The following is an 11584-nucleotide window of genomic DNA, read 5'->3' as shown; positions in this document are numbered from 1 at the left end:
GGATTATCTACATGCAAGTTAAAATCCCCAGATATAATAAGACAGTCAAACTCTAAGCAAATGACTGACAACAGTTCACCAAACTCTTCCAGAAAAACTTTGGCTGAATGTCTCGGAGGCCTGTAAATAGTAGTTAATAACAATATGTTAAGAGAGCATGTAACAAGTGCACATAAGTGTTCAAAGGATGTAAAATCACTAAGTGAGGACTGTTTACATTGAAAAGAGGCTTTGAATATATTTGCGATCCCTCCACCTTTCCCATATCGGGTAGCACTCATGAAATTAAAATTTGGGGGAGCTGCTTCAATAAGGGTGGTAGCACTCTTTGCTTGATCCAGCCATGTTTCAGTTAGAAGCAAAAAATCAAGATTGTGTTTGCAAATAAGATCATTAATTAAAAATGACTTGTTTGAAAGTGATCTAACGTTCAGAAGAGCTAGCTTTACAGAAAGTCTAGAAGTAATATCCGCTTGGGCACTCTGATGTTGTTTTGAAACAGGAAGGAGACTAGACTGGTTTACCCCCTGGGTTAAATATGCTCTATGTTTTCTATTTCTTATCAACACAGGAATAGAGAATGGCATAGGCATACTGGGTCCCAGCTTGTTTTCAAAACTACACCCAATGCAGGGACCCACAGCACATCATACAAGACTCTCTGTATATTCCATGAGGTTGGGAGGGGGAAGGATTGGAGATGTCATGTATTTTTTAGATGGTGAAGAAGATTGGTAGCCAGCTGAAAGTCCTGGACGAACACAGTTCAGTCTGTTGGTTGATTTTCAATGAACTGGGTACACTGCTTGTCGCGAATGATTTGGGCTAGAAAAAGAGAGTGCAGCCATTGGCAGCAATCTCTGCATACTTTTAGGGAAATCCATGCAGGAGGGAGATGGGGATGGTACAATAAAGTCAGAAGAGCGAGACTGAGATTGGGACTTTGGTGAGGTCTTTGTGAGTGTCTCCATGACTGTCTCTGTGGTGACTGTCTCCCTGACAGTCTCTGTGATACTTGCATGGGGTCGAGATGTGGATGATGCAGCCTTGGCATGATTGTCTTTGGTCAGGTCCTCAATCTGGATGGGCGATGCAGATATCTGTGGCTGCCCATTGTTAACAACATGCTCACATTCTCCATGTGATTGTTGATGTCCTTGGCAGTCTGCCCCAGATGGCTGTGTGTCCTTGTTGAAGCATCTCTGCTGTGCTTGCATGGGTAATTGTTTTGGCTTTGGAGAGGTTTTGTTGATATCTGTAACTGGGTCAGTCTGTGAGCACTTATCAGCAGTTCTGCTCAATGTTGGCTGAGAAAATAATGCATGCTGGAGAGAGAGGCTGTAGTGATCAGCCAAAACTTTGGTCCCAATCCGGCTGAGTTCAGTGCTATTTGGCCTGAAGAATTCTCTGCGATTCCAGAAAAGGTTAAAATTGTCTATGAAGTTCATACCAAATGAAAAACAAGTTTTTCCAAGCCAGGTGTTAAGACTGAAGAGTCTAGTAAATGCAAAACTTCCCCTTGCAGGGAGTGATATAAGAGAAATTAAACACCTGTTTGTCCACCAAATGAATAATAATCTTGTAAAGCACGACATAGATCTCATTTAAGTCTTTATTGTCACATGTACATAGCATAGTGAAATTCTTTCTCAGCATTTAACCCACCTGGGGATGTGAGCACACATACCCAGAGCAGTGGGCAGCTGTGTTGCAGTGCCCGGGGAGCAGTTGGGCACTTAAGAGCACTTAAGCTATTCCTGCTGGTCCAGGAAATCAAATTGGTGACCTCTTTGTCCTAAAGCTGCTTCTTTAGGCTATAGCAAAAGAGGATTTGCACTGTCACATGACCCCCATAGCAACGGTAACTACGCCACCGTGACAGGAAGCACGCTTGTAGTTCTTCATTCAGATGAGTGAGTTGTTATTGATTGGTATGGGAAGATTTTGCTGCGTTTTGGTATGTGCAAATCATTTTGAATGAAACAAAGACATCAAATTTTTAATTTGCCAAAAGTAATTCATCATCAGGGGGAAAAAAACTAGAGAGATTTCTAAACATAGAAGGGGAAAATGGCTCACAAACATTCAGCAGAACTCAGTGTCGAGTGGAGAAGTCAAAGACCCTATGGTATGCTCACTTCATTTCCATGAAGGTAAAATAAAAAAAAAAAAATGTAATTTCAGAAGTGCAGCAAGATGCTCATTCTTATATAGTGAAATGAACACGAGTGTCAACACAGAGGCTCAGCACAGCCTAACCTTCCCCAAGACTTAACTAAAGACCTGTGTAGATCTGAGCTCAGCCTTTGTCTGATTGGGAGATAAAAGCTATGGCACATAAATAGAAAAAAAATAGCCTGCTTAGAAATACATCGACGCCAGGATTCAGACTGACATTGCAAAATCTGTTCTCTGGACAGTAATCTAGACTACTCAGCCACAGAAGATTACAACATAAGCTGAAGTTATGTAACATGACACTTATGAAGTCAGTACGCAGCAGCGCCACACCACAACTATGGAATCACTACCTGAGGCTGACATGCTAATTACATTCTTAAACACGCTCAAACTCGGTTAAACATACACATACAGACAGGTGCCTCTATAAGCTTCAGCCAAAGGCTGAGCCAAAAAAAAGTGCATTTACATTCAGGGATCCTTCTGAGCGTGTTGTGCACGCACTTGGGACCCAGTCATTATGGGAAAAACCTGATGCTGATTTGAGCGCAATCAGCACGTGCATGTAAGGACACTGTTTTCACAGCGACTTTGTGAAGTATTCTGTCAGATATGCAGTGTTAGATGTATCTAAGTGCATGAAGAGTGTTTATTAATAGGCATGATATTTACAAAAACAAAACACAAATGAAACTGAAAGCAGAGCCAGAAACATGGCTAGAAACAAATGTAATATTGATAATACTTTGCAAAGCCTCTGTCCTGATATGTGCTCAAATCAGCATCAGGTGTTGCCCATAACGGCTGGGTCCTGTGAGCGGGTGCGATCACTTGCGCGTGCGTAGGCATGACAGTCAAGAATCCGCCTGCTGCGTGACCACAACTTTTGCTGCTCACATAATTCTAACAAAAGTCACATGATCTGAACAAGGCTTGGTGAGAGCTGCTCCCTGGAGTTTGGGATCAAAACAACAGATTTGAATGGATGTTTTGTTTTGTTCTCAACACGCTCGGAACTGGTGGCTACTTCTTGCAAGAATTTTAGGGGATGAGGAAGAAAGCAGTAGCAGTCTGGAGGATTTGGAAGAAGAGGATGGGAGTAGTAACTAGGAGTTAAGGAGGCAAAATAGGGGACAAAGTGGGTAAGGAATACAGAAGGCTCGGAGAGTGAGGAAAGGGAGATAGAGGAGCAGTCATTGAATGTTGGTGTAAGGTTTTAAGGGAAGGAGGAGTAAGAAATATGGACCCGGTTAAATTGATGAAAATTATCAGAAATCAGGTTGGGGAGGTGAAGTTTGCTAGAGTTCTGAATGATGGAAATTTGTTAATTGGAAGCAGTTCTGAAGGGCAGATTGAAAGAGTGCAAAAGTTGCAAGTTGTTGGGAAAGTTAGAGTGACCAAGATGGTGAGAGTGGGAGAGAAAAAGGTGGGATGTAAAGGAATGATCTATGGGGTTCCTTTAACAGTTGACATGAAGGAGCTTGTTGCAAATTTAAAGGTGAACCGTGAAGCAGTTAAAAGTGCAAAGTGAATGACTAAGGGATATGAGAAAAAAGAAACTGAGTTAATTCTGATTAAATTTGAAACAAAAGTCTTACCTAAAGAGTTGTATTTTGGACTTATTAGGTATAAGGTGAGAGAATTCACACAGAAGCCAATAAGATGTTTTAAATGTCAGAAGTTTAGACTTGTGGCAAGATTGTGCAAAGGGGATAAAAGGTGTGCCAAATGTGGTGAAGGTCATGATTATGGGGAATGTGGGGAGGGGGTAAGACCAAAATGCTGTAATTGTGGGGGAGGACATAGTGCTGCATACTGGGGATGTGAAGTTATGAAACGGGAGGCTGAGATCCATAACATAAAAGTGAACAATAACATGTCATACGCAGAAGCAGTTAAATGGATGGGATCAATAAAGCAGGTGAATGAAAGAAATTCCAGAAGGGAAGTAGCCTCAGTGAATACATGGAAGCAGACACAGGAAATACTCAAGGAAAAGGAAAGGAATGCATGGAAAGAAAAGAGGGACTTGGTCACTTTTATCGCAGGGGTAATAAATGCACTAGCTGAGGTTAACTCTAAAACTGAGAGAATCCAAATTATTACAAAGGCAGCGATTCATCATATGGGTATGGTATAGGTTTAAAATGGGAAGAAATATGGGATGATCTCAGTGTACAACCAAGCCAGGAGGTGAATAGTGTAGGATGGTCCTACTGATTATGATGTTTTTACATTGGAATGCAAGAAGTTTGTTAGCGAATGGGCAAGATTTTAAAGATTTATAGACCGCAAAAGTGTGAAACCAAATACAATATGTATTCAAGGAACATGGTTAAAGCCTAGTTTGGATTTTGTTTTATTTGACTACATCATCGGTAGACGAGATAGAGAACAGGAACATGGAGGAGGATGCACTACTTTTATAAGGAGGGGGATACCTTATAGAGTGTTAGGTATAGGGAAAGAGCAAGAATATGTTGTAGTGGAAGTATGGGCAGAAAAGAAGAAGATAGTAGTTATAAATTATTACAATACATGTAAACAGTTAGAATTAAATGAACTAGAGAAAGTAGAAGGCCAGGATAGAGATAATGTTATAATGATGTGGGGATTTTAATGGTCATAATACATGGAGAGGTGAAAAGGCAGATCATAATGGTCAGGCAATAGAGGAGATGTTAAATGAAAGGAATTCAGTATGCGTGAATAACGAGAAGAAAACTAGGATAGATATAAGAACTAGCAAGGAGTCTGTGTTAGATCTTACATTAATGTTTAGTAGAATGGTTCCAAAGTGTGAGTGGGAGGTGTATGGAAGGGGGACAATAAGAAGTGATCACTATCCAGTTGTATGTGATTTGAACATCAATATATCCCTGCTTACAGAAAATAGAAATGGAAGATAGGTTTTTGAAAAGGCAAATTGGATTTATGGAAGAAGGTGACAATTATTGTAGATTAGTTCAAGAAGAAAGTGATGTCGAGAATTATGAAATTGAATTGAGGGAGAGTATAAATATGGCTGCAATGATTGTTATACCTAAAAGTACAGGAAGACTTATGAGGAAAGCAGTTCTATGGTGGGATGATAAATGTACATCTCCTCTTTAGTCCGAATGACACAGCGTCCCTGATTTCCATAAAGAACTTCAAATTTTGATTTGTCTGACCACAGAACAGTTTTACACTTTGCCACAGTCCATTTTAAATGAGCCTTGGCCCAGAGAAGACGTCTGCGCTTCTGGATCCTGTTTAGATACGGCTTCTTCTTTGAACTATAGAGTTTTAGCTGGCAACGGCGGATGGCACGGTGAATTGTGTTCACAGATAATGTTCTCTGGAAATATTCCTGAGCCCATTTTGTGATTTCCAATACAGAAGCATGCCTGTATGTGATGCAGTGCCGTCTAAGGGCCCGAAGATCACGGGCACCCAGTATGGTTTTCCGGCCTTGACCCTTACGCACAGAGATTCTTCCAGATTCTCTGAATCTTTTGATGATATTATGCACTGTAGATGATGATATGTTCAAACTCTTTGCAATTTTACACTGTCGAACTCCTTTCTGATATTGCTCCACTATTTGTCGGCGCAGAATTAGGGGGATTGGTGATCCTCTTCCCATCTTTACTTCTGAGAGCCACTGCCACTCCAAGATGCTCTTTTTATACCCAGTCATGTTAATGACCTATTGCCAATTGACCTAATGAGTTGCAAATTGGTCCTCCAGCTGTTCCTTTTTGTACCTTTAACTTTTCCAGCCTCTTGTTGCCCTGTCCCAACTTTTTTGAGATGTGTTGCTGTCATGAAATTTCAAAATGTCTCACTTTTGACATTTGATATGTTGTCTATGTTCTATTGTGAATACAATATCAGTTTTTGAGATTTGTAAATTATTGCATTCCGTTTTTATTTACAATTTGTACTTTGTCCCAACTTTTTTGGAATCGGGGTTGTAGTATCCTTAAAACAAATTTATGTGCATTTGGTTAGATCAAGAATGGAATATGGAAGCTTGCATTGGCCTCTAAGTTAGTACTGTCTTGGTTGGATTTAGTTCAAGCCAAGGTACTCAGGATACAGGGCCTATGCGTTCATCTCCAGTATGTGCTCTGCAGGTTGAGACAGGGGAAATGCCACTGGGCTTGCGTCGAAAACAGTTTCAGGCTAACTATTGGGTGAACTTGATATGTCAGAGAAATAACCACTCAGTTAAACTAGCAGTTCAGTCAAGTTGGAAGAGAGGTGTGGCAGAACTGTCTTTTGGAGGGACTGGGGAGCCAGTAGCAAAGGAAATGGGGATAGATGATAATGATTTCTGCCCTGTAGTAATGTGGCCCTCAGTTCCATTGCAGGAACTAGAGGTGCCAAAAGTTGATTTAGAATTACTTGAAATTAAAGCAGAGAGTAATAACTTAGATCTGGTCAATGAATTTCATCGTCATGTAAGACAGCACTACCAGGGGCATATTTTAATTTTTACTGATGGGTCAAAGGATAGGGCGGCACGGTGGTGTAGTGGTTACTGTCGCCTCACAGCAAGAAGGTCCTGGGTTCGAGCCCCGGGGCCGGCGAGGGCCTTTCTGTGCGGAGTTTGCATGTTCTCCCGTGTCCGCGTGGGTTTCCTCCGGGTGCTCCGGTTTCCCCCACAGTCCAAAGACATGCAGGTTAGGTTAACTGGTGACTCTAAATTGACCATAGGTGTGAATGTGAGTGTGAATGGTTGTCTGTGTCTATGTGTCAGCCCTGTGATGACCTGGCGACTTGTCCAGGGTGTACCCCGCCTTTCGCCCATAGTCAGCTGGGATAGGCTCCAGCTTGCCTGCGACCCTGTAGAAGGATAAAGCGGCTAGAGATGATGAGATGAGATGGGTCAAAGGATCCAGAAACAGGTGCTACTGGAGCAGCTTTTGGAGAACTTCAGATTTTCTGAATGCATTTACAGTTGAACTTTGTGCTATACTGATGGCAATACAATGGACAGAGCAGACTGAAAATCAAAGTGTTGGTGTGCAGTGACTCTGTGTCAACTATTAAGAGTACTGGGATAGGTTCATCTAGGAGTCAGCAAGACCCTGTTTATGATATTCTTTTGATAATCAGGAATGTGTCAAGAAAGGGTGTTGAGATATCACTGATGTGGGTCCCAGCACACATACGTATTCCATCAAATGAAAAGGTTGAGAAGTTGGCCAAAAAAGCACTTAAAAGAGAAAATACATCAGTATAAACCTTTCAAAGGCTGAGGGTAAATGTATTGTGTGGAAGGAAATTAATGTGAAATGACAACAGCACTGGGAACAGGAGAGTAAAGGGAAGCATTTATTTTCATTAAATAGTAGAGTGACTGATTCAGTAAATATTTGCAGGAAAGGAGGTTGAAAAAGAAAGGAACAAGTCAATATTTCTAGAATGAGGATTGGTCATACATATCTCAGTAGTACACTTTACATTTTAGGAAAACATTGGGAAGGACTATCCTTGGAGTACCAGCAACCTGAAACAGTACATGTTCTTATTTTGTGCAGGAAGTATATCAGTGAAAGAGAGGTACTGTATTTAGAGCTCAGAGAAATAGGTTTGGAAGAAATCAGTTAAAGTATTTTAGAAGTTGGGTCAAGTGGAAGGGGGAAATATTGGCTTTTTAAATTTCTGAAAGACACTGTAGGGACATGACCCTATAGGGGTCATGTGATGGTGCAAAGCCTCTAAATATTGTTGTCTGAGTTTAATGTTATACTTCTAAGACATCCATAGCATACTAGTCTATATAGCCATAACTTATTAGCTCCAGGGTTGTCCAAAATCTGGACCCAGGGCCAAACGTGGCCCGTGAACAGATGTTAACTAGCCCCATGACTTAACATGTGCTATATAGTGTAGCTCTATGGACAAAACCTTGCAATTTTTCCTTTCACCTGACCGTGGCAGCACATTTAACTAGTGTTTTTCTACACCTGCAGATTTCTATATAGAATAATATTCAGTCGTGGCTACAGACAAAAAGTGCAAAGTTAAACAGTGAGAAGCAGAGATTTCAAAAGAGCTGTAAACCACTAAGTTTGGAAAACCTTTACCTCTGAAAGTCTGCACTTTGAGCTCATATTCATTATTTAATGTCAACTCCAATATACTGTGGTAGCCATGTTTAAGGCACACAGTCATAGAGCATTTTTTATTAGTCACACCTGAACACCTGCTCATTCATGCAGTTATCTAATCAGCCAATCGTATGGCAGCAGCACAATGTATAAAATCATGCAGATATGGTTCGACAGCTCTGGGTATACTAAATGTTCACATTAACCATCAGAATAGGGGAAAAACATCCCACAGCGCTTGGAACCACTACATGTCAGGATTTCCAACCCCAAGCAGAACACTGGTGGGAAAAGTGGCCTCCAGTAAGGAGAAGGACTGGCACAAGTTTGATAATGTAGACAATATCCTGAAAGCAAGACTGAAGGAGGGATGCTGACAGGAAAGTGGTGTGAGACAGAAGAGAAGAAAGACAACATGAACCATACAGCAAAGAAAATCAGTGAGAAGGCGGGAGCCGCATGCAATAAATGACAGCTTTAAGGAGGTTGGTGAGGAAGACAGGCTAAGTTACCTTAAAAGTTAATGCTGGATAAAACGGAAAGGGTCAGCACTAACTTTTTCAGCAGTTTGTGCTACAGTAATTATTCTGTGGAATTGGACCACATGCGCTAGCCTTCTTGCCTGATGCGAATCAATGAGCCTGCAACACCCATGACCCTGTTGCCAGATCAGTGGTTGTCCTTCCTTGGACCACTTTTGATAGGTACTAACCACTGTGTACCAGTAACACCCCACAAGATGTGCCATTTTGGAGATGCTCAGACCCAGTCATCTAGTTATCACAATTTGGCCCTTGTCAAAGTCGCTCAGATCCTTACGCTTGCCCATTTTTCCTGCTTCCAACACATCAACTTCAAGAAATGACTGTTCTCTTGCTGCCTAATATATCCCACCCCTTGACAGGTGCCATTGTAACAATGTAATTCACTTCACCTGTCAGTGGTCATAATGTTATGGCTAATCAGTGTCTAAATGTCATTGCTTCTTCTCTCTACTTACTGTATTTTAATAAATGCTTATGGGTGAAATATTTATAGCAATTAGTTTTTGAATTAAAATACATGTGCCCCCCAACAAGTGTTTTTTAGAAGTCATTTAGAACTTATCAGAAACAGCAAGGATTGATCAGTCTGGAAAATGAAATTCTCTTATGAAACTGTCTGAGAGCATAAAAGGCTTGATTAGGAATATGGTTAAGAATTTAAAATATTAAAAAAAAAAAAAAGTTTTAACACTTTTCTTGGTCACTGCATAATTCCATATGAAACTTAACACAGTCATTCTAAACCAGTAAAAATGACAAATGAAAAGCCTTAGACGCTTTCAAACTTTGGATTAACAATGTATATTGAAATATTTCAAATGTATATTTTCATTAAAAGCCACAGGCTTTCTTAAATTAGTGTTTTTGCCTTTCAACTTTCATCATACCAGTGAATGTCTCTTACAACTCATTGTTCAAATTTGTTTATTCATGCTAAACTTAAACAAAAGCTATCCCTTCTAAAGAAGATAATTTTAAGATGCTTGGGGGGGTTAATAAAAGAATTAATAAGGCATTGTTTTAGCTCATTGTTCTATCATTACAGAACAGATTGTGGGCTCAGACCACACATAGCTTTCACATGCATTTAACCACCTGGTCTAATTTTGTGATTATTAAAAAAAAAAAAAAAACAACAACCAACCAAACAAAAAACCCCTAGCCCATTATGTCCAGAATACTGGTTAATCATAAAATAAAAGTCCATGCTGAATCCGAGAATAAATATCAGCTCTTCAAGGGGAGATTCCTGTGTGATGGGGGACATAATTTTCACTTTCGTCTACCAAACTTCTCAGCCCTCCAAATACAGAATCTTCAGGCTCATGTTCTCCAGATGAGTGTGAGAGGAGCAGGCACAGCACCAATGTCCAACAGTCTACACTGTCCCTCAGTCTGTCTCCATGGCTCCACTGTGGGACTCCTTGGACACCATCAGCCTCATCAGCTTTCCGTGCAGCTTCTCGATCTTCTTCACGTCCTGTGCCTGATCGGTCTTGTACTGCAAACACTAAAAGTACAGAAAAGCACAGGTGGAAAATCTGACAGATAACATCTGGGTTTCAGTAACGATTGGTTGAGAAAAGCAACTTACCACAGCGTTATCTGTGACTTTCATACAGAGGTTCCCGTCACAGTGGCGATATTTCAACACAACTCGGACCTGCACAGAGAAATCAAACCCTCTGGTATATTCACTACCATTATTTGTTTATACAGCTGATTACAGGTGTATAATATAACATAAAAATACAGATAAAACGAGCAAATATGTCTTTCGAAATGATTAGCTCGATAGTGAGGATCAGACAGCTGGAACCGAGTGATCCTGAAAGACTCACAGTTAAAGTAAGTTAGGACCATTGGACATGTGAAGCGTTTTGAACGCTACACAATATAACCCATCAGTTTCGTTAACTGTACAAACCGAGGAACAGCCTCCAAACCCAGCTTCTTTATATTCGCTTTACCTTCATCGGATCCGTCAGATAGAGTTTTTCTGCTGCTCGAGCAAACTCTTCCCAGGTCTGATAATAAGGCATGATTCAATTAAACGTGAATAAAAGTAAATATTCGGAATTATAACTATTCTTCTCTTATAGACAGATTTATACTCCTGAGCTCTGGTCTATACCAGATCAGCAAAGACGGGAAAGAAAAACATGGCAGGCAAAAATCAAAAAAGGATCATCCTGGTTGGTCGGTTATTGAGCCAATGAGAGCGCTCGTTACTGCCAAACGTTTCAACGCATGCGCAGTGTAACAGGTAAGCACTAACCCACTGAGCTCTGGCCGCCATCTTACCACTCCCATCGCGTGTATTTGGCTTGTGTGTTAAACCGTGGTATCCAATCAAATTTGCCCCAAGAAAAGTATCTCCTAACTTTTTCCTCTTTCATTGCCTCCTTTTATTTTCTCCACTTTACCCACATTCCTTACATATCTTTATAGCGCTCCCCTTCATTGCTATTTTTTCCCTTTTCCAGTTCAGTCTCTGATCTTTTTTTTTTGAATGGCTCTTTTTTACTACTATAATTATTTTTACCTCATCTCATCTCATCTCATCTCATCTCATCTCATCTCATCTCATCTCATCTCATCTCATCATCTCTAGCCGCTTTATCCTTCTACAGGGTCACAGGCAAGCTGGAGCCTATCCCAGCTGACTACGGGCGAAAGGCAGGGTACACCCTGGACAAGTCGCCAGGTCATCACAGGGCTGACACATAGACACAGACAACCATTCACACTCAC

At 40.8% G+C, this 11584-nt stretch overlaps 1 protein-coding gene across 1 annotated transcript; it reads right to left on the bottom strand.

The window, feature by feature from the left end:
* Positions 1 to 9740: 9740 nt before the first annotated feature.
* On the bottom strand, positions 9741 to 10987 carry srp9 (signal recognition particle 9). The gene is made up of 3 exons (XM_060916024.1): positions 10801 to 10987; positions 10425 to 10493; positions 9741 to 10340 (listed from the first exon to the last, which is right to left on the bottom strand). Exons 1-3 carry the CDS (start codon positions 10870 to 10872, stop codon positions 10221 to 10223), a joined length of 261 nt encoding a protein of 86 aa, XP_060772007.1. The 5' UTR covers positions 10873 to 10987; the 3' UTR covers positions 9741 to 10220.
* Positions 10988 to 11584: the final 597 nt, after the last annotated feature.

The sequence above is a fragment of the Neoarius graeffei genome, chromosome 3 (genome assembly GCF_027579695.1).
Source record: "Neoarius graeffei isolate fNeoGra1 chromosome 3, fNeoGra1.pri, whole genome shotgun sequence".
In the NCBI taxonomy this organism is placed as follows: Eukaryota; Metazoa; Chordata; class Actinopteri; order Siluriformes; family Ariidae; genus Neoarius; species Neoarius graeffei.
The sequence above is the reverse complement of the archived record's forward strand: the minus strand, read 5'-3'. Positions and strand labels throughout refer to the sequence as shown.

Bases quoted from the DNA above. Each gene is read 5' to 3' on its own strand.
- srp9 (XM_060916024.1), bottom strand. From the start codon at position 10,872: ATGCCTTATTATCAGACCTGGGAAGAGTTTGCTCGAGCAGCAGAAAAA. The intron at 10,494-10,800 runs GTAAAGCGAATA...TTCTCTGTGCAG, and splicing joins ATCTGACGGATCCGATGAAG to GTCCGAGTTGTGTTGAAATA. The intron at 10,341-10,424 runs GTAAGTTGCTTT...CTGTACTTTTAG, and splicing joins AAGTCACAGATAACGCTGTG to TGTTTGCAGTACAAGACCGA.